The 23,216-nt window shown below is 41.0% G+C and overlaps 1 protein-coding gene across 1 annotated transcript in view; it reads right to left on the minus strand.

Annotated features, from left to right (window-relative positions):
• The window catches only part of STAB2 (stabilin 2), a 76,782-nt gene that overhangs the window by 26,905 nt on the left and 26,661 nt on the right, over positions 1 to 23,216 (minus strand). The window contains exons 17-37 of the mRNA XM_065743115.1: positions 22,263 to 22,343; positions 21,201 to 21,353; positions 18,533 to 18,595; positions 17,771 to 17,854; positions 17,021 to 17,107; positions 16,399 to 16,510; positions 14,497 to 14,677; positions 13,408 to 13,501; positions 12,642 to 12,800; positions 12,185 to 12,280; positions 11,372 to 11,467; positions 10,323 to 10,370; positions 7,782 to 7,918; positions 7,294 to 7,408; positions 6,416 to 6,493; positions 6,131 to 6,223; positions 5,924 to 6,031; positions 4,003 to 4,134; positions 2,849 to 2,974; positions 1,642 to 1,698; positions 343 to 438 (exon numbers count right to left, since the gene is read on the minus strand). Of these exons, the coding sequence (XP_065599187.1) occupies positions 343 to 438; positions 1,642 to 1,698; positions 2,849 to 2,974; positions 4,003 to 4,134; positions 5,924 to 6,031; positions 6,131 to 6,223; positions 6,416 to 6,493; positions 7,294 to 7,408; positions 7,782 to 7,918; positions 10,323 to 10,370; positions 11,372 to 11,467; positions 12,185 to 12,280; positions 12,642 to 12,800; positions 13,408 to 13,501; positions 14,497 to 14,677; positions 16,399 to 16,510; positions 17,021 to 17,107; positions 17,771 to 17,854; positions 18,533 to 18,595; positions 21,201 to 21,353; positions 22,263 to 22,343 (2,196 nt within the window). The remainder of the gene's footprint in view (positions 1 to 342; positions 439 to 1,641; positions 1,699 to 2,848; positions 2,975 to 4,002; positions 4,135 to 5,923; positions 6,032 to 6,130; positions 6,224 to 6,415; positions 6,494 to 7,293; positions 7,409 to 7,781; positions 7,919 to 10,322; positions 10,371 to 11,371; positions 11,468 to 12,184; positions 12,281 to 12,641; positions 12,801 to 13,407; positions 13,502 to 14,496; positions 14,678 to 16,398; positions 16,511 to 17,020; positions 17,108 to 17,770; positions 17,855 to 18,532; positions 18,596 to 21,200; positions 21,354 to 22,262; positions 22,344 to 23,216) is intronic.

Raw genomic sequence — 23,216 nt, forward strand, 5'->3', positions numbered from 1 at the left:
CTAGGATCATTAGAGTTGGAAATGACCTTTAATATCACCAAGTCTAACTGTCAAACCATTCCCACCATGCCCATTCCTAGAATCAACATGTATCACCATGGGAGAGGTGGAAAGACAAGTGCACTGTGACCCTTTCCAAACTGCTTCTGAATCCCACCCCTTCCTCTGCTTGGGCCAGCCTTTAGCCCATCTCTGCTGTGTCTAGACCCTAAATGGATACAAGATACAAGAAGGAATGCTGTCAGGGACCACACGGACAAGCTCTGTGTGTTTAATGACAATTACAAGGAAGATCATGGACTGGGGTTCCCGGCTTCTCTGTGACAGGAACAGTGTACTCACAATGATGGTTTTTGCACACTTTGGCTGGCATCCGATCTGGATGGTGTACAGTCTCATGTTGTTTTCTGAGAAGACGCAGTATTTCTTCTCCCCTGCCTTAGTGAACATTGGAGAAGCAGCTGTACTTCTGAGTAGTACTGATCAGCTGCTTTCAAATGTTATTTAAAAAGTTGCCATTAACTTTCTACACGCTGTGCACTGACTCACACATTTATAATGGAAGCTAATGAAATACAGCAATAACAATGTGTTAGATAAAATGACTTTTGCTGAAGAATATGAAGCCAAATTAATTCAGCACCCTGTGTCTCTGCTCAGAATTGAAGAGAAACTTTTTCTGAAGCTTGACAAGCTTTTTTCTTCCTGCAACATTTTGCGTTCTTCCTAATTCTTCTTGGAAAACCAAGTGCCAAAGTACATCAGAAACAGCCACTGGTACATTATCTCCCACGTCTCAACATAGTTGGGAAAGTTTGCTTTTTGGAGAAGTAGTGCCAATCTTGTTGTACACTTGTTAGGTGGCTGAGATAAGCATCTGGCTGCTTGTTGTAAATTAAATGTTTATGGTTTTGAGTTTTACCCATGAGTGCTTTAGTTGGGCTTTGCCAACAAATTATTTTAATGGAGTGGATAGGACTCTATCTCTTTTGGAATCCTATTAGTGATACAATTAGTCTAATTAAAAATGAAAATTCTCAAGGAAGAAATGTTTATATAATCCCCACAGAGGGTCTTTCCCAGAAAAATTCAGACATCAAGAGACTTTAGATCTCCTTATGGTTGATAGGGTCCTCCTAAATATCCACAGTTGCCATATGTGGGAACTGGGCACCCACAGTCATCACAATCTCCAAGTCTCTGTGTGACTTTAACCCCCAGCACAGCACAGAGCCAGGCTGATTTTTCCCTTCTGTACTTTGACCTGATGGGTAAGAAAGCTGCTTGGTGAGCAAATGTACTCAGATTGTTCTCAACTCCTGCATAGTAGGGAGTTTTGCTTGTTAGAGGTAAATACTGCAGTTGGAGGATGCTTCTCATGACAAAGCACTAACTAGGAACTGGTCTTTCAAGCCAAAACTGTCTTTAAGACACTCCTGATTCTGCTCCCCTGCCCACAGGGTGGCTTAGATCAAGGGTGGATTTATGCAGTTGACTGTAAGAAATGTATGTAGAATATCAAAATAACTATGATGACTTTTATTAACGTTGAGGCTATTATGCATATGAAAGGAGATTTAATGTACCTATGCTAAGTTTTGATTACATATATTTATTAAGAATGTATGATAAAAGACTTACTATTTCTTTTGTTCCAGGGGGGCAGCTTGATGGTTGCGAACAAATTCTGCACTTTTCCTTAAGCGTAATGGAAGGAGAAAATAAGCACATTTAGATTCTTGGCAATACTTTTGTAAAGCAATGCTTCTCAAACACCTCCCCACTCAAGCACAGTATGAAGCAAACCCTGGCCTTGGATACAGTTTGTTTGTGCCACAAGGGCAATGGCATCTTGGTGAAATCTCATATTGTCCTATGCTGTGTGTGCATGTGGATATAACCCAGAATTATTCACGTGGGAAGCCAGTTCCTACAAAACCCTTAGGTACATATTGCAGCCAATACGATATTTAATATTATTCCTAGTAATCATGTTCTTACTTTTTATTAAGGCTTAAATCTCCATTGAAGTTTGTTGCTGCATTTACTGGAAAATAGTATTGCAAGCAAAAGCCAGGGACTGTGTGAAGCCTAGCACCTGACTGAGCAAACCTGGGAAAAGCCTTGTGTGATATATACACAAATATGGGACTATATCCCAAAGAATATAATTAGGTGACAGAAGTTCATGTCTTTTTGATTTGCTTTTGCCAGCACCAGTTACACATTGTCTACTTTGTGTAGCTGGCTACAGGCTCCATCAAAGGGGAAGTTGGATGCTGGTTTGCTGTCCTATCTCCATCACTCGAGAGAAAAGCCAAAATAACCTTTCTCTGCCACAGAGAAAGGTTATTCTCTACACCCTTCTTTAGAGGGATTTAAAACTATTTGGATTTCATATTTAAAAAGAACAGAAGAGGGAGAGTGCTTTACTCTGAGGGTACAAGGAGTTCACGTGCATAGGCAGAGGCAATCTGTGTCTGGAATGAAAAGAAATATTTTTCCTTACTAAAAGTTTTATTTCCCCTTTTCTCTCCACTTTCTGCTCCATTTGACAAACATATCATGTGATAGAACAGATGTATTAAAACAATACACAATTATTTTCTGAAAATTAAAGCTTAGGATCTAGCTTACTCCTGGGGTAATCTAACATTGTCTTATCCAGGTTGTCAGTATACTGATTGCAGGATCAAACCAATTTCAACTCATGCAAAAAACATTGGTAGGAATATTCTTTGTAGAAAATGCAGATATTCCTTACTGGCATGTAGTGTACATTTTAGCCACGTTTGCTCCAGATATCTCTGATGAGCCTTTAGGAATCAATATGAACAGAACCACTTACAGTGATAACAGTATGATTAGTATCACATCTGTTCTTCTGGATTTCCAGGACTTTTCCCAATCCATGAATAATTCCTTTGTCTGTTGCAACATTTGCATAGCTTATCGGTGCATCATTTACAAATAGCTGCAAAAAATAAAAATAAAAATGCAATAAGAAAGCAGCAGCAGAACTCTTAACTCGTTGGTAACTGAACAGTAGTGAGTGAAGGAAGGAGTAATGCACATTGCTCACTTCTGGAAACCTGAAGGGTGCAGTCAATTTGAAGCACTTTTTTGTATCTCGATGCTTTTAGGAGCTTTACTGAACTGGAGGGCATGAGATGGATGCAGCTTGTTGAAGTTACTTAGCAACAGGATCAGTCAGAGCTGCTTTTTCTACCATGGGATACGAAATGTAAACACTTTGAAGAAGAAGCCTGAAGCAAGCCAAGGGCTCTGTTTACTGCCTTGTTGGGGAGCAAGGGTGTTTCAGGGAAGAACTCCTGGCAACTGCTCTTTCAAGGAAGGCTTTCAACATCACACTGCTACCCCACGCTCCCTTCATGCCCTCCTCCACTCCACAAGCAGTTGTTTTTTCAAGAATATGCAGAGCAAGCAGCAGGGCTGAAACTGTTTTGGTGAGGAGCTTTTTGTCCTCTCTTGCATATGCCCAGAGAGCTCACTGGGACAGAGAAAGACTATATTCCCTTCTTGTCTGTGCCACAGAATTGGGTGGGTTTTTAAATCTTTCTGTGGTTGACTTTTTCTCGTGACTGGTGTTGAAAAGTAATTGATATCTGTTGCCAAGTGCTAAAGCTCTTAGGTCTGAAAGTGGAGTAAATCTGCAGAAAAATAGAATTGATGTGTTATAATCGAAGGTAGGTTTTAATAGCTCTTTGGAAGTCAGATTAATGACTGTTTTACAATGCAAGCTTGTGACTGCTAGAGATGCACGTCTACCACAGTGATTTTTAAAATGCAGTACTGAATGTAAAAAGTATAATTGAAATGAAATCCAATTGATGATCCCTTCAAGGGTGACTTTGATCTGAGAGAGGCATTCCAACTGAGTGGCATATTTTGTGCTGTTAAGCCCCAGAAACTATTGTGGGCTGCACAGCTCTTTTTGGCTGCTTATAAGGCATTAAATTGAAGTATTGTGGACTGCAGTACCTGGCTGTTATGTAGGAAGAACCCAACATGGTAGGTGTACCCGAGCATGGTCTCCCTGTGCATGCCATTGTGCAGGTCATTCTTCAGGAGCTTTTCATCTATCAAAATGTGATAACGGATTTGGTCCTCATCCTACGAACACACAGTTAAATTCAGAGTTATGTAGCAAAGCATGAAAAATAATTTGGATAGCTTTTCTCAGAGAGTAAACAAGATCTATGGCAAAACCCATTGCCTATTGTCCCTGTGTTCTGAACATTCATACAGTTCCTTGTTCTTCTGCCCCTTTGAAAGTGTGTGAAAACTGGAAGTAACACCAGGTTGAAAGATTTGTGATGTCTCCTGACTTTCTTCACAGGGTGAAGTACTGGTCTTTGTGTCTCATATGTTAGTCAACAGCAGGGTGAGAAGTCACTCGACAAATTCTTGCTTCCTGAGAGGCCAAGAAATGGGATCTCTTCACTGTGCTGATCTTTTCCCTCTGAGACAAAATTCTTTGGAGGTGTTTTGTAAAGAGGATATGAAATTTGGGAGCATGGAAAAAAAATGGAAGCAGCATACTGGTAAACAGTGAAAATGAAAATGAATTCTGTATGTGTGTAACATAAATTCAGTAGGATTGATATTTGAAGCTACATATGTGTTTTCTCAGAGTTTTATTATACTTTTTATAGAGATGTGGAAATGATGACATTGAAACTAACTAAAATAGAATTCAAAAGTCACTTGAGAAGATTTATGTTGATAATGCATGATTTCTTCTGGTCAGGTAGCAATCAGTATTCTGTTATGAGACAGCTGGTCTCAGTGGTTAATATGGGAAGAGTCATTTGAATGCTGTGCCCCTCAGCTCCCAGGCTGTGGACACTATGGAAATGAGACACTATGGAAGCAGAGAGAGTGTGTCAGGGTAAGTATTTATGGAAGGGTCAGAGAGGTATTAACGTCATCATGAAAGTCATGGGTGAAGCTTCTTCTGAAAGGTATGATTCTTGATAACTGGATACAATGAGGCTGTTTCAGGATGGGGAGCAAATGGGAAGAAAGGTGGTGGGATGACCCAAGAAGCAGATAGTTAACTGAGAAGGCTCTTGGTCCTTGTAAATGTGTCAGAACAGAAATGCCAGAGAAATACAGAAGTTGTTTCAGCTGAAGCATGATGCTGGCATAAGAATAAAGGGATATGAGCTGGCCAGAAGTACGCTGTCAAAATAGTGTAAAATGGCTCTGGGAGTAAGGCCTGAAGCTGGCAGAGGAGGTGGAGTGACCACATCCACGCTGGTGTGAGGAGTTGGTGGCTGGCTTGGGTCTGGGTCTGACATGGGGTTGCTGGGGGAGGGCAGTGGCAATGAGGTTTGCTAGAGAAAATTCTTCTAGCCAGAATATCTTCAGGTATTGTTCTGAACTGTGGGGCTGGCCAGAGGTGCTTGAGTGCAGGTATTAAGAACAGATGGCAGAAAGTGATGTGGGATGGTGTTCTAGCAGGAATGATGGGGACATACGTCTGAATAGCTGTCAGAAAGAGTCATAATATTTTGTGGTGCAACTAATGATGAGGTTGTTAATGATGACGGGATTTGACTTGTTCACCTAGGAAATTCAGTGTTATTCATGGTCATTACTGTACTGATCTCCTTTTGGGGTGTAAGAGGAGAAAGCTTAGTTCAATGCCTTGACTATTCTTAGAGTTGTTTTAATCCAGAGAAGGCCAAAACCCAGAATGAATAGCTGTGTTATCCTTGCAAGCCAGGAAAATGCATGAATCCACCCCTCCTCATGTCTTCTGGTGGTAAAAAACAAACTCTAGACTAGATTCTTGGTAAACAAATACCTCTTCCTATTTCTGTATCCTTTCAATCAATCCGCTTGAAACTGAAATGAGACCCTCAGTTGTTAAGACATACCTGTGAGCCATACATACCAGAGTAACAACCTTTTTATCTCTCAGGTAATTTTCTATGGCATCATTATTTGGGGCAAACACTGTGTATGTGTTTGCAGCTTCTATTTCATTTGCCAGGCCATATTGCTGTTGAAAAACACATTTAAAAAAACACAGGATGATCACTGAAATTCTGATACCAGTTCAAATTCAAGCTTCTATCCTTAAAAAGGTGTGAAATCTTACAATAATGTAGCCCCTGAAAATGGAGTAATCGGGCATTTGCTCCAGGCGGGCCAGCAGCCTTGGCATGATACTGCTTCGCAGGGGGGTCAGGACCTAGAAAGAGAGCAGGTGCATCCCACATCAATACAAATGTGTATCCCACCTGTGTAAATGCTATGGTTTCAGCTGCAAGGAGCAGATGCAGGAGAAAATGTTCTGCTCAAATAATTGGTTAGCAAGAGCCATTGACTATGTTCTGTTGCACTGTGGTGCAGAAGAACAAACCCGCTCTGCTTGGCCATATACCTTGTCAATAACATGTATGATCCCATTTGTGGATGCAATGTCTCCAGTCACGATGTGAGCACCCTCAACAGTGAGGTTCTGAAAGGACAAAAGGAGAGAAGGAAGGGTTTGGCACCATGGTGGCTATGGTTTCCGTGTAGTTTGTGCTGCGGGTTTTCACCGCTTCACAGACTCTGGCCTGAGGCTCTGCCATGGCTCTGCTTTGCACCAGTTTGGCCCAGATGTTGAATTCTCTTCTGGAAATCATAACCGGGAGACTCTGCTGCACCCACCTGCAGACCAGCAAAGCCACATGGTTACATGGTCATTTGGGGCATGTGGGACACTTCTACTGTCACATGCTACTGGGTCTTTGCATCCCTCGGGGACCAGCTGCTTTTTTCCTCAATGGGGAGAACTCTTACCTCCTGTCACAGGACTGATGTGCTTAAATGTGCCATAGGTATATCTAGAAAATCCTCCTCCTCAGAACATGGTGTGCTATATAAAAAGGCTGAGGATGAAGGGCTGTCAGAAGTGGCTATTTACCTTTAAAAATACCTTTGTGTGGTTTGAGACTATTGAGTTGTACATGCAGATATTTGCATGGCATCTCTTCTTCCTATCTTCCAGTTTCCTAAAATAAGTTATTGGGTTTCCCTGAAGTGTGTTGTCTTAGATTATTTCACAGGCTGTGCTGGGTCTGGGTTGCACTTCTGTTTTACTACAAACATTAGGAATAAATAATATTGAATAATATTGAATAATATTGTTGAATTTCAGCTGGGACATGTGGTAATATATGTGGTAATATGTATGGTTTTTTAACACGAGCATGCTGTCAGCAGCTAGGTCAGGGTCTTATGTGTGGTACCACAGTGGTTTGCAGGTCACCTCACCCCATTTTCTTTAGATAAGTGTAGGAAGTTGCTCTGTAGAGATGTTGGCAGTGTATCAGAAGATGATAAATTCTGGAAATCAGCAAAGCTGTAAGCTCCTGTCAACAGATGATACCTAAAGGAAATAAACTGGATTTTAAGGTTTTGTATTTTCTCAGATTATTTTCATGCTTGCCTTTTTTTTTTTCTCAAATAAATATATTTATAGTGTCTAAAACTCTGGTTTAAAGCAGAAATGGTTTGTACAGTGCCTAGTTCAGCTATGTTCTGGTCTTTGCTTGGCCTTTAAACATTTCTGGTATGATACAAATAATGTCTCTGTTTTCAGTGGAGCTGCTACAGAGATTTATAGCTCTATAACTAGAAGTAAAATGCTATGTCCCTCTCTTAAACATACCAGAGCTGTCTTTCTGTTGGGGCTTCATAACAAAGACTTGACTGGAATGAAAAGGAATTTGTTGAAAAATAAAACAAAACCATTAACGTACTTCAGTAGGGTTGGGATATTACTCTTTGACATCCAAAAATCTTTCTCATCTTCATCCATGTTTTCAATTGCTTGAAGAGAAGGCACGAGGACAGTAAGATTTGAGGTGGTGGATAGCACTGAATTTAACTCAGCTTCCTGCATGAAAATAAGGAAAGTAAAATAATTAGTCCTCATTATGACCTATAAATAGCAGCTATTGACTTTCTAACAAGGTGGGGTATGTGACGTGTTTTGTGACCGGCCTGAAGAGGAAAAACTATTATACTGAGCAATGACTTGAACGGAAGTACTTAGAGCTGTACAAAAATGGTAAATGAGTATCTATATTTTACAGAATAAATTGACAGCATTTAGAGGGCAGCAGGAAAGTTTAGGTCAGAATTTATTTTCTTATCATGAAGCATGTGACGAAAGTACCTTCCACCAAAGCTACCCCACCTTTTGGATTCTATTTTTATGTTCCTAGATGTTAAAAAAAATAAAATAAAAAGAAATAATTGGACTAAGTTCTGCTAGTCACTAATAACTTCAGTAACCTGCTCTTGCAGAACACTCCTCCCTACTAGATAGGAGGATTATGATCAATAAAACAAGAAATCCGTGTAACACAGTGTTCACATTTGGAGTAAGACTATTAGACATGACTGGGATTTTTCAAGATGTATACCACTAGCACGTTCATGGGTTTTGCCACTCTGATAGCCATGATTCTGGCTGGGTGATGTAGACCCTGTAGTATACATCATCCCCCATATGATCATGTCTATGTTAAAGACAAAGAGAATCTTCACTGGAGAGGATTTTGCCACTTGTGTAGATTGACTGATTGGTTGTTTGGTTGACAGCATTCAGTTGATCGATTGTTTTTTGTGGGGTAGAAAATTGATTGTTTTTTGTGGAGTAGAAAAAGGAGAGCTGAAGACTTGAATGGAACGTAATCTTGCTCAATGTGTGGTTCTGCAAACTTTACACAGGCTCCACAACTCGCCATTTTTGATATTGCAAAACATGAAGGAGCTCTATGAATTTCTCTTCTACCCTTCTGTGGCTGGCGTGCTGCCTGGCTTATCTTGGAAGATCCTTCACTACCCGTACTGGTTTTTTAAGTCAAGAAGGGAATTGGTTCCCTTATGTAGCTGGGAATTTTGTCTCTGTTCAGATCATCTTTCCTTCTAGCCATCATCACTGTTCCCTTCCAAATATTTAAGTACAAAAATAGCAACAGGCTTCCTTTTCTCATCTTTCTTGACTAGCAAGAAAAATCTTTGGTTATGAAATGTGATAAACATTACATTCCTGTTTAAAACCACACAGATGGATGTACCTTCCTACCTTGCTCATGTTTTTAGCTATTGTTATTTAAGGGATACTATTTCATAGAAGGGTAGCAGAAATTTCCACATTTCTGTTTCAGTAAATCATATCTGCTCCCAGGAAGGAAATTCTGCTTCTTTCCCCCCCACTTCATTATCTAAAGAGCACGTTAGCAGGTGAGCAGCCTTTCCTATCGTGCCCATTTCTTTAATTTCATTAGTTTTGCTCTTTTTCGAGCTGCTGGTGATGCAGTCTGAGCCTGGAGCCAAGCAGATAACTGATTTAAATCAGTCACACCAGCCTTGCTTTCAAGTAGCTCCCTGAGCTTCCTTTTGCAATTGCACGTTCTAATGGTTCCCAAACTGCTGAACTTTGAAAAGCATGAAAGCAACTAATATGCCGTGACTGTTGCTTCTTAGGCCACTTATTAATATATCACTGTTCCTCTCACGTGTTCATGTACTTGCTACACACTTCTTATATTTATGTTTTAAATTCTGTAGAAGAACTGTTTTTGATCTTACTCGCGCCAGTGTCCATCTCAGTGGGGTAGGATTTCTAATACTACTGTTGCCCTAGTAATAGGAGATACACATGGAAATTAGAAGTTGTCAGTGTTAATCAATCTATCTAGAAATTCTTTTTAATAATATTTAAGTTGTTCCTTTCCTGATCTAAAGCCAAACAAGTTAATTCACTTCTTCATTTCCTGCACCGAAGTCAAGCCTGGGTGGAGACTAAGTTTTTCCTTATTGCCTGATGTAGCAGCAATACAATGATCAGCCATATAGTCATGTTTTCCTGGCACTGGACTCAGTGAGAATGGGAGCAGTAAGACATTGCCTGCCCTCTCAACTCGCTTGCAGTTTAAGTGAATGAGGAAAGATGAGAGGATCTGCTAGGGCATACGCAGGTTCTGCTTCTACCATGCTGCTACAGAGCGGGTCGTGACCTAGGTAGACCCTGCCTCAGAAAGCAGGCTTGTAACTAACTCTTCTACATGTGGAGCTTTCTTGCCAGCTTGAATCTGGAACCAGGAACTGGTTTTCAGAGAGAAACCAAGAATCAGATGATCAGTATGGCTGGTGACTATTTCTGTCCAGAGCTGAAGTGTCTACACTGTGATGGAACATTGCTTTGGGGCTCTCAGTTCTAAAGGCTAGAAGACTTAATGGTTTTCTGTAGACTTGAACATACTAAAATATCAACCATAAAGTGTACTTACATTAACCCATTGGTTAAATGCTGTTGCCTCTGATATTGTAGATAACTCCTGGTTGGGAACAGAAAGAGAGAGCAATGACTATGTAAGCTCCAACTAGCTGTACCAAGTACTCTTGCTGTAGCCTGTGGAATAACCCAATGTGTGTGGCCTGGATGATGTGACATGGAGGGGAAAGTTTTCAGTATCCATGGAAAAGGGAGAGCATTTATGTTTTCCAGTTCTGATGCTTTCTGGGAATGGGTTTGGTGAGTTAACAATGCTTTTGATAGCTGAACTATCTATTGCTTAGGTGTAATTAGATGCACCTGACCTCAGCGCTTAATGTGCACTGACCTCAGGCTGCGGATTTATTTTCTGGGAATCTAAACTTAAGGCTTTTCTTAACTTAATGCAAAATTAATTGAAGGAAGATAGTTGTTTTGTCTGGTATTTTTACAGCACCTCACATGTAATTTTACTTTTATTCTGCCACAGTTCTTGTAACAGAGACAGATGATTGTATAAGCAAGGATGGCAGACAGTGCCAAGAGGCATGTAAGATTGCTGCCAATGGCTCAGGCAGCTGACACTTCCATTTTTCCTACACTGTTAAATGCATATTTATTTCCCCAATTACTTGTTTGGATTTTATTTGTCTGTCAGTCTGTATGGTTTGAGTAATGTGACAAATTGACCATCTCTACTGAGATAGCTCAAGGCGGAATATTGATAGAGGTGAGAGTTTGCCAGTCCCAGGTGGGACATGAGTGCTTAGCATGTATGAAGTTAGGACTGCTTAGAATATATGAAGTTAGGGCTCTGATTATGGCACTTTTTAATTTGTCTCAAAGAAATACACTTATTAGCTCTCTTTCCAAGGTAGATTTTTGAACACAACAGTTAATTTCTGTATCAGACATGAGCCTCCAGCAGAAACACTGTCTGCAGTTAGCACTGTAGGGCACCACTTTTTTTCTAGCTGTTTATAATGACTTTGCTGTCTGGTTAAGATCTGGTGTAAGAACTGTCCAGTAGGTCCTGTACTTGGAGATGATGAACATCTTACTTACATCTGCAGCATTTCCATAGCATATTCTGCCATCTCCTTCATAGCCCTTGGGACACACACACTCCCAGCCATAAGAAGGCTCAAGTTGACAAGTTGCCTTTGGACCAGAAAGAGAGAAAAAGTCTGTCAAATACTCAGGAGGCTACTCCAGAGCAAGAATGGCCTGTAATCTCTTCCCAGTATGCATTCATATACAGACATTATCTAGCAAAAGATCTGTTCCATCTTCTTCCATGACCTCCTTACCCTCTATAAGTTTATTTTATAGAAGATAAACTTCACCAATTGAGGGCACTAATTCCCTTCCCTGTACTAAATTTATGAGTCAGAGCCCTTTCTTACTTCCTCCAAATACTGAGCCCTGACTCTTCATCTGACCAATGTGGATCCATCCTCTGCTCCTCCCTACTTTTTACTTTAGCTCTTTCCTTGCAGAGCCAGAGGTCCTTTGAACATATGCAGCTACTGGTAAAACTGACAGATGTCCAGCTAGAGATGTGTGGCTCAGGTAGATAGCTCATAAAACTATTCCATCCAGATTGTAGCTGCTGATAGAGAAGCAGTAGGCATTCACTCCAGGCTTGAGATAGCCCCTCTGTGAAGGTGGAATCAGAAGCAACCCAATGCACGTACCATATTGACAAACCTTGTGCAATGTTTTTGGTGGCTGTATCACTGCTTGGATTGGAAAGGTTTGTTTCGTCTTGAGTAAAAATTGCAGGTTTGAAATGGCAAGGAAATTCTATGGCGTATGCAGAAGATGAGGTGTGATATGTATCTGAACACTTTGTTCAGAGAATGACTTATTACTTACCAGATGATGGCATTTTCCATTTTGTTCCAGGCATGAGTTTATGGGTGTGCATTCAATTCCATTTCCCCTAAATCCATCTTTACACTTGCAGTCATTCTGTTGTTCCAATAAAACACAGCAATATATTATAATGATTAAAACTGTGTACATATTCTAGACATGGCAGATAAGTCTGTTGGTGTTTCTGCATAGCTCCAGTGACTTCAGTGGAATGTGACTGACTAATACCTCCAGCAGACCTTTATGCTCAACACCTAATGTACTTTACAGTATTTGTTCCTGGAAAAATAACACATAGCAAAAACTGGAATGGGATCTGTGAGAGGCTGCTTTTTGTGGAAATGGGCTTGTGGCCTGGAGGGAAAGGAGAACCTGAGGATAAGCAAGGGTAGGAAGTTCCAACAGGACAAAATGGGTGAGAACTGATGCAGAAAGCAAGAAGACTGTGAGGCCTTACCTGCCCAGGTCCAATATATATGCAAGTGGCATTTTCATGGCACCCAGCCACGGAGGGCAGTAGGCAGTTATTGATGGCTGAGCAGTCCCATCCATTGCCTGTCCATCCTGCCTGGCAAACACACACATGCCCTCCTGGGCTTGTTTGAATGCACTCAGCCTGAGAAGGGGGCAGAGGAAAGAAAAAATAATCTCAATTTGTACAGGCAAGAACACGCAAACCTGGCATGGAGCAGTTGGGCCATGGAAGCTTGCCCTCCTCTGCTGGCAGAAGGATCACAGTGAAATCTTCTGGGTAAAATTGTCACTTGGTGCAAGAAGTGCAAATGCCAGCCTGTGGGGGACATCCCATGCATGCAAACTTCTGAATAGATCCCATGAAAGAGGCTAATAATTAAAGATTTTCACTTCCTTACTCGAGCACATTCCACTTCAGGACTTTCTTATAGCTATTTCTGAATGGAAGGTGAATTCCTTTTTATCTTAGCTTTGTTTACACTATGGGATAAAACAGAGCTGTGTTACTGTTGCTTGGCTGGAACATGTCAAGGCTTACCTTGGCAATGCCATGACACTGTTCAGGACAGTTAAGTGGTATCTACTTTTAGGTCTAAGCAATAGCTATGTCCCTGTCAGAGAAAGACTGTGAAACTTCAGTGAAAATTGTGAGGCCTCCTTTTGGAAATGTTTCAGCCAAACCTTGCTTATTACTTTGCTTGATGCCTGCTTTTCTGTGGTGCCAGGCTTGGGGGAAAGCCCATACTTACATGTATATTGCAGCCACCTGAATTTAGACTAGCACAGGGATCAACTTTGCTGCAGGTCATGCCATCTCCCTCATAGCCAGCCTTGCAAATGCAGCTATAGAGACAAGAGGAGAGGAAAATCACTAAATGCGTTAGGGTAGCTGTAAAATTAAGGAAATGTTTTCCAATGTAATGTGTTATTTACAGGCAACTTAAAACTGGTAACCTTGGATTCACGATGCAAATAGTGCATACATTGTTTTATTCCGCCCCCCACCTTAAAATATGTGACTGGTTTAAGTCAAACCAGGGATCTGCTCTCTGTGTATGGGACTGTGAGAGAAATTAATTCAGATAACATTAGTACTTTGCAAATGTGAGGTAATACCCCTAAATTTTTGTTCTTTCTTTTACTGACCCAGAAGATAGCTTTCCCCTTGAAGTGCATGCAAGACCAAAAGCTCCTTTGTCTCCCTGGTTCCTTCCTCTCCAAGAAGGGGGAATTTCTGAAGCACAGTTATGCAGCATACAGCATTCTGCTTACTGCAGTGACTCATTACTAGTGCAGTGCAGCAAGAAGCAAACTTGCTGTATGTGATAGCCAAGGTGAACGTAAGCAAGTACAAGACAGCTGTTATGGGAACAGAGTTTTGTGACCAGTCCTGTCAGGCTTGGATAGCCTGTGCTGAAACTAGTAGTGCTGCAGCATCTGAATTATACCTGGGCTGACAAGATCAAGTTATTTATTTCCAAACTGCAATAGGAGTTTCATAGTTTTTCAGTAAGGCTCAAGCTGCTAGTTCACTAAGGGAAGGTCAGAAATAAAGAGCCTTTGTAGATGTTAGAAGGAAAGCAGCCTTCTAACAATAATCAGCTCCATATGCATCTGACTCATCAGTCTTTAAGATAATGTATGATATGGGGAACTGACAGTTCTTAATTCTTACCAGGAAATGAAAATGGATGTGGTGTGTGTTCTTGCTTACTTGCTGCATAGCTGCAGTTCAGTGGCTGAGGTTTGTGTACTGCTACAAGGTGTGGTTTTGATCAAGAAAGTGGGATAGTGCTGCATCGTATTTAATATTAATTAGATGGAAATAGCTGACTTACCTCACTGCACCATCACTAAGCTGACAGTCTGCATGCTCATGGCAGAGCTGCAGAGTGGGCTCACAGGGAACAACTGCTTGATCACAGAATTTCCCAGTGTATCCATTTCTGCATGATCCAGGAAGACAGATTCCATCACTGTCTATTCGGTTATCACACTTCCCATAAATGCAGAGGCACTCTACCAGAGATAAAACACAATGTGCAGTTCCATAGTGGCAAGAGACATCCATCCTTACACAGCATTTGTTGTGAGTCAAGACCTTTTATTCTAATATCTAATATTTTGTATTTTTTCCTTTTTATTGGAGGGGCTCACTGTTTATTTATCATATCCAGGTCTTTTCAGGTATCTTTCACAGATAACTACTTAAAATCTATTGTAGGGCACTTATCGATGACATTTACAGTATTTCAGAGATGGCCCCAAAGTATTGTGTCCTAGGCTATTAAGGCAAATTTTTTTCAATTGCACAACTTCTGATGCAGTTTCAATGGTGTAGGAAGCCTTCAAATAGCGTGTCTGCAGTCCTACAAATTTCACAGTGCAGAAGTACCTGGGTCAGTGCACAAAGCAGCAGCTTAATGAGCCATTATTGATGAATGGTGGGCTGTTTCACAGCAAAAAAAAAATGAAGAGAGGATTATAAAGCTGGGGAATATATTTATATTTCATGTCACCTTTCTATAGACTTTCAAATAAGTTGCATTAGGGCAGATACAAGTTGGTTATTAGGAACAATTTCTTTTCAGAAAGAGTGGTGATGCATTGGAACAGGTGGTCCAGGGAGGTGGTAGAGTCACTATCCCAGGGAATTTCAAGTAGTGTGTGAATGTGGCACTGATGGACACGACTAGTGGGCATGGTGGGGATGGGATGAGAGTTGGACTAGGTGATCTTAGAGGTCTTTTTCAACTTTGATGATTCTATTAAATGCAGCATGGTTTGACACAGCAAGATTAAATCTTTCAGTGTACGGAAGATGGCTGCTAGAGCTATAAACCATTCAATGGATTATTCAGTAGGGATGGTTATTAGGCAGCCCTAAGCACAGTCTCTTTGTAGATGTAGTTGTTCTTAGATTGCATATATTTGTCATTGTAGGCAGATTCTGATCTGTGGGCAGCAGCAGAACAGCAATGAATAGAAAAGATTTTCATTTCTATTACTCATGTGAGGGAGACAGAAAAGAAAGAAACAATAAATTAAAATTAAGTGAGATATGAGCCTTACAGAAAGCCCAGTTAAGCCAGTGTGAATATTTACTCTGTCTAGACTTACATTTATTCCTTTGAAATAAGAAATGAACCTGCCTCAGAAACACCCAGCTCATCTGCCATACAGACTCTTTATCTAGCAGTTAACACCTGTCTTAGTGTTAGAGTATGAAAGAAAAATCCCCTTCTCTCCTAGTACAGGAGAGACATGGAACTGCTGGAGTGCATCCAGAGGGTATGATTGATTCAAGGGACGGAGCACCTTTCCTATGAGGATAGGCTGAGAGAGCTGGGAATGTTCAGCATGTAGAAGAGAAGGTTCCAGAGAGACCTGAGAGTGGCCTTTCAGTATCTAAAGGTGGGGCCGTAAGAAGGAAGGGAGCAGATTAATTATCAGGGTCTGTTAGGGTAGGACAAGGGGAAATGGTTTCAAATACAAAAGGGGAGATTTAGACTGAATACAAGGAGGTTTTTTATAATAAATGTAGTGAGGCACTGGAACCTGTTGCCAGAGATATGGTGGATGCCCCAGCCCTGGAGACATCCAAGGTCAGGCTGGGGAGGCTCTGAGTACCCTGATCTAGCTGTGTCCCTGTTTATTGCAGGAGAGTTGGACTAGATGGTCTTTAAGGGTTTCTTTTAACCCTTATGATTCTCGGGCATAGGAAGTGTGGCTGTACTTACTTTTGTCACACTGAGGTCCGTATTTGCCAGGGTCTGAGCAGAACTGGCAGAGAGAGCCTTGAAATGCCTCAGCACAAATGCAGGTCCCGTTTCCATCCAGGCCATCCATGCACTGCAATATGGAAGAAAGGTGATTTCTATGTGTATATGGAAATAAATCATTATATCTCCCCTGAAAAGAGATTATAGATTTGTTCATGCTGTGTTTGTGAGAAGCAACTAGAGCGAGCCTCATCTTTAATGAAAAATATCTTCTAATTCAAAGGCTTTCCTTGTGCTTATAGTCACACTGCTGCTGTATTGTACCTTCCTTTGCAGATTTAAAATAAGAATAGCAACTTATTACTCTCCTGCAGTGTTCAGAATAAAAGCATCAGAGGGAGTCATTTAACCCCAGCTTTGCCCCTGTGTTGGGACCAGGCAAACCAGCAATTCAATTATCTGAGAGGAGACGGATTCATTTTCCCTCCTCTTTTTATCTGAACTCTCAATTCATGGCCTTCACTGGACTGTGTAGATCTTGTAATAATCCTGTAATGCAGAAATGATTCAGGAGCTTTCGGAACACACTCCATCCTTCCCAAAACAGAGAGAGCGGGATGGGGTGGGAGGCTCTGCTTACCTGTCCATTTCCTGAGCAGGGTTTGGAGAAACCTCCTGGGCAGGGACTGCAGCTGGGGCCAAAGAAGCCTCTGCAACACCTTGGTTCCTACAGAATTAAACAAACAGTTCTGCCTGTCATCTGAACAAGCGGTTAGACCTGAGTGAGACAGATGCAGCCAGAGTAACCCAGTATTTAGAGGAGTCTGGATGGGGGAAGGCAGCAGCCCCTTGCACCAGGACCTAACTAAGAGCCCTGGGAGCCAGGAAAGATGTGTCTTCCAGGCAACCAAAGGCTTCCAAGAGGACTACATGCAGAGCAAGTGAACAGTGACTTTGGGATTGTTTGTCACTCATTACTACTGAATATTCTGTGAAATCTTGTGGCAGGGATAGCTCGGACCAGGGATCCCACGCTGTGCTTGGGACTTGTGCTTCAGGGGGCAGCTGAAAGGGGCCATCACAATGTTTGGGCTAGGAGCACAGTTAGTGCAAGATCACTGTTGTCAATAACATGGAAGCTGAAAAGCCGTCTTGGAAGTACTGGTGTGCACATGTGTTGTAGAGGGGAGTTATTGCATAGGAGAATGGATACTGGCAAAAATTTGCCTGGTATTTTGCTCTCATCCACCTGTAGAAGGGTTGATATAGAAAGTGGATGGACATCTATCTGCATGTGTATCTTAGCTTTGAAGGACAGGCCATAATGAGCAAGACAGCTCTTTGGAAAACTTCTGCATACATTTCACCTTAAGGAACTATAATTGTATACCTTTATTGTTATGTTGCAGTATCTAGTACAGCCAGTTTTTGGAAAGGCTGGGCCTTCAATAATGCATGTCCGCTTTGAGAAAGGCTGAAAAATACACAAAATAGAAGCATTAGTATTTATAAACAATGTATAGTAATGTGGTACATTCTTAATAGTGGAACGTAATTTAAATCAGATAACAAAGCACCTTGTCATCGTGTCACATATTCTCAATTTTTTTTAAATTTATTGAATTATTCATCATGATGTTTTCTTAATTTTAACTGTGATTATTACTGAATGTGGCACATAGGACTAACTACCAGTGAATTTTTGTAACATGGGGAAGAAAATTCCTGCAGAGTTACTTCTGGGGTGCTTAATCAAAAGGAAATTTTTAACAGATCTGTGGTATAATTTAAATGCACCCCTCCTCTATTTTTCATTTATGAACTCCCAAAGCATAATCATGGTAATTCTAATTCCTCACCTCTCTCTCCTGCCAAACCCTATCCTAAACAGATCTTTGCATGAGAGGAGAGTCATAACTGCTATGAAGTCTGAGGGATCTTGTTGAAGCAAATAAAGTAATGTTAAAATTACCCGATGCTATAATTGATACAAAAAAAAAAAGACTAATCTACTGCTTATGTTAATATTCTTATGCATTTTTATGCAATACAGTCTGGTTCTTTTCCACATTGTATTGGAAGAGAAGCAAACAACACACAGGGATATATACATTTTGTATTGTGGGGGAATCTGTCAGGAAACATCACTTACGATTGGCTTGGAATCTGGTGGACAGAAAGACAATGCATGTGAGAAACAACTTGCACAGATGCCCTAGATGGAAACAGTAAGGATTACCATTTGACAAAGCATTATACCAACTACCAAGACACAAAGTTCTGGATGATAGACATTGTAAAATTGGCTCTGGTAATTTTTCCTTTCTCTTTTTCATCTTCAATTTTCAGTCCTCCACTCCCTTCTAAAGACCTGGCAGCTTCCTGTACAGAAGGCAACCATGGGCAAAAACTATCTGATGTCCTCTGCTTGATGTCATATACTGCATTAATGAGGACTGTCTGAAGGACTGGTGCAGGCTATACTTAGGTAAGAGTTTTTATTTTTTCTTAGGAAGACCACGGGTTAGTTGACTCTAGTATATAGATAATGTGTTTCCTTTATAGATGATGAAGGGAAATGTATTCTCTGCTTCCATGTGCTAGATCTGTGATTCTGCTATGGTCCATTAGTATGAAGCTGCTTTTGTCTTCAGCTCTTAGTTGTCTCTCCCCAATAGCTAAACCAACCACCAGATTGTGGTGAGTCTGGCAATTGTAACACTGAGGATATATAAACCACAGTGGCAGTTTCAAAGGTGAGTCCTCAGACAAGCTAAGCATGCAGTATCCTTGGAGAGGATGAGCCTTTCAGTGCATGGATATGGAGTTTGTCAAAGCCATGAGGCTCATGTCTGCTAATGTGTTTTGTCTCAACCAAACTGGAATAAATCCTAGAGCAGGAGTCCAAGGCATTACTTTGCTGTTTCATAATGATTGGGCGAGTGAACATGAACCTGAATTATGGTATTTCCCCCACACACTTATCGTTGGGGCTGGTGGAGATAGAATCAAGTACTGGCTTGGATTTAGTCCTCTCTCTTGTCATACAGCACATTAAGGAACAAAGGACAAAAGCTTTTGTGCATCACACTGCTGCACATCACAGGCCCACAACTGTGTCCTAAAAGTTTGTGGCTCAAAGGTATTTTCACAAACACATTATTAAAATTCTGTGATAAACTGTGTAGTTATGACAGAAATTGTTATATGCTTCTACTTCTGTTTAGGTTTCTGAAAATCCCTGCAAGTGCCTCCTTTCTCTTTTGGAGCTCAGAAATTCGACTGATAGATGTGGAAAGCCTCTTCTCTGATGGCATTGCTGTCCCTGCTGCTCAAGGCCACTCAGCATCACCCATTGCCCCCTTTCTCCACCTAGGATGTGACCTAGGATGTGGCACTGATGGACATGGTTAGTGGGCATGGTGCGGGTGAGCTGGTGGTTGGACTAGATGATCTTAAGAGGCCTTTTCCAACCTTAGTGATTCTATAATTCTAACTTTTTTGTACTGTTCCAGTCTTCATCTATTTTCTGCTTGCTTTGAGCCCTGTAGTTATGACCAGTTACATGTGTAATGTGTATATTAGTGTAATAGTTCCATGTTTAGGCAAGAGCAGTTGTTGTAGATGTGTATAAGCTGTAGTTCTGACAAGCCTTGCCTTTTCAGTGATAACCACAAGCTGGGTTTACGAGCTGAGATTGTTCTTGTTTTCTGAGAGTAATGAAGATACAAAATGTCTGCTAAGAACAGCAAAGCCATTGCTGCATTCTGGTATTCTCCTTCACATCAGTGCTCTGCTACAAAGCCTTGAACATTAAATTGTATTTTAACTATACATGAAGATTTCAAAGCTGACAAAGTGCCTAACTTCAGTTTGAAGAAGCATTCTTGTGCCAGATGCTACCTATTTTTTCTTTAAATCATTTTTCTCACAGATTATAGGAATTCGAAGTACTGTAGCGTCCTGGGTATGCTCTACCTGATTTATGGACACATTGTGCACCTGGTACTTTGGAGTCGCTGCCAGAGGTAAAAGCTCCTTGCTGCCAGCTCTTGTGTTTTCCTCATTAAATTTTGATGCTGTTCAGCTCTGCTGAGAATCTGTTTCAGGGCAGTGGTTCTGGGCTCTTGTAAGAGCTCAGCTGACAATTGTTCTTCATCATTGTACCAGAACTGTTTACTGGCCCTGATATGTGCTTGAATGCAATCCAGCAATAGCCACACTTACTGCAAACTGAAGGATCAGCCCGATGCTCAGGCTTCTTACCAGAAAAAACACCTGAGTTTTACCAGGTGTAAAGGCCTGCACCTTTTTGAAATCAAACTTAACAGGATCTATCAAATTCCGCTCACTGAAATGCAGAACAGTTTTATAAATCATGATTTGGAGAAGACTGAGAAAAGTAGAAGTCTTGGCTTCAGAAAACAACGTTTTTTTGTGTAGTAATTTTCAGTTCCTTATTATGTTGACAATGTAACTAGATGACTCCATTTCCTGCATAGTCATTAAAAATGAAAATACTGTTCTGAACTATCTTTTCTAGGAATTAGCGACTTCATTGCTGAAGTCGTACTTGTATGCACAAATGGAATGCAGGAATTGGAGGAGAAAGCTTGACTGAAATGACAGTATATTTAACAGGACTAGTGCAGAAACTAAATGAGTCTTAGTGTGGTATAGGATGTGCTCAATGGATGATCTCTGTTGCACTGCTAACCATGTGTGGCTGTATTTCACTGACATACTGATTTCCCATTTTGTGTGTGTGTGTGTTGCATGGAGTAGTTGCATCTATTGTATTTTACTGGTGATTCTCTTACCATTACAATTTGGCTTTTTGTCTCATCACACCGATGTGGAAGAATTGGAACAATGGTGGGTGGTATAAGAACTCCTGAAAGAGTAAAAATGCGACCATTTTTTGCAACAATATCGGTTTCTTCCATTTCTTCTCCACTCACCACAACTTGTCCCTGTGAAGCAATGAATTATTAGTAGTAATAGTAAAACTTGCATAACTTTTCAATTTTGTATCTTTCAGTTAAAAAAAACCCAAAACATATATTTTCATGCTTCTCCTTTTTAATTGCCTATCTGGATTTTCTTGATGTATTTCTGGAAGAAACATGCACGTGTTGCCCATTTTCTTTATAACATTTGACAACAGAGGTATTTAATGTTTTCCTCTTTGTCTGCATCATTATCCTGTAGAAGCGCTGACTAAAAGCCTGGCCAGAATAGGAAGGCCACTAATGGCTTCAAGACCCTGGTTTCAGCAGACATGGTCTTGGGTTCTGTGGTGCCCTCTCTGACAAAGGAGCTGAGAGGGGAGAAAATGGGAGACAATTTGAGCCACCCCTGTCCACAGGAAAAGAAGTAAATATTCTTTCTGCATTTACTCATGCAAATTCTATGCCTTTACAATATTTTTCATATATGAATCTTTTCTCTAGAACATTTACATTTGATTACAGTACACAGAGTTTGATATATTGATGTCTAGTTTATCAAAAGCACTAATAGACAAATTGACATCTTTAAGAAAATATTCACTGTGTTCATCGAGATCAGAGAATATAGTATTAAAAGGAATTAAGAAATACTTAGGTATGCACTGAAAATTTTTTAACTAAAATATTTGAAATAGTATTCTCCACTCCTCCCCCAGCCCAAAACACACAGAGCATAGATGTGGACCATTCCTGGACTTTGGCTAATCATAAGAAAAAGGAGACCGTAGGCTATCCTCACATAGAAGACATTTGTCCTGCATCTTTTACAGTATCAATTTCTAAGAAATGCTGGAAGTGGTGGGATGACATATTTTGCCTCATCTTAGCTCAGAGAGAGCTGGCCACAAGTGAAAGTTGCTTTGGACTTACAGTGCTGGTCGTGTTAAAGTAAAGGAACTGCTTCGCCATGCTTCGGATGTGCCCTACTGAGATGAGGCTGGCAATCTCTAGCTGAAATGAATATAAGTCAGTTGAAATAAATGCAATATCATTATTCCTTTCAAATTATATTCTAACAGATTTCTCTCAGACCACCTTTATTCTGGATGAGCAAATGACTCTATCAGTTTTCTCTAGCTCCATGGGCGGCCTTACACTATCTCACCTGTTAGCGTAGTGAAGTTAGAGCTGTTATTTTAAACTTCAACAAAGCTAGTTGCTTGCTGCTTCTTAACAGCTTGTTGGGCTGAGGTCAATGGGATGAAATTCAACAAGACCATGATCTGGGTCCTGCACTTTGGCTACAGCTATCCCAGGCAATGCTACAGGCTTGGAGATAGAAGAAATGGACCTAGGGATGTTGATCAACTCTTGGTTGAACATGAGCCAACAATGCACCCAGGTAGTCAAGAATGGGCATCCTGGCTCATATAAGAAATAGTGTGGTCATCAGGATCAGGGAGGTGATTGTCCCCCTGTACTCAGCTGTGGAGAGGCTGCACCTTGTATTCACTTTTAGGCCTGTCACTGCAAGGAAGACACTGAGGCCCTGGAAGGTGTCCAGAGAAGGACAATGGAACTGTGAGGATTCTGGAGCACGAGTCTGATGGGGAGCGGCTGAGGAAACTGGGGTTGTTTAGTCTGGAGAAGAGCAGGCTCAGGGAAGACCTTATTGCCCTTTACAATGACCTGAAAGGAAGTGGTAGCAATGTGGGGGTTGGCCTCTTCTCTCATGTAACTAGCAATAGGATGGCAACTTGACGGAATGGCCTCAAGATGCACCAGGAGAGGCTCAGGTTGCATACTAGGAAAATTTTCTTGTCCTAAAGAGTGATCAGATTCTGGAATGGACTGTGCAAGGAGGTGGTGGAGTCACTGTCTCTG

This window comes from Cyrtonyx montezumae, unplaced genomic scaffold (assembly GCF_038088225.1).
Source record: "Cyrtonyx montezumae isolate F1298 unplaced genomic scaffold, pur_monq_1.0 scaffold_3, whole genome shotgun sequence".
In the NCBI taxonomy this organism is placed as follows: Eukaryota; Metazoa; Chordata; class Aves; order Galliformes; family Odontophoridae; genus Cyrtonyx; species Cyrtonyx montezumae.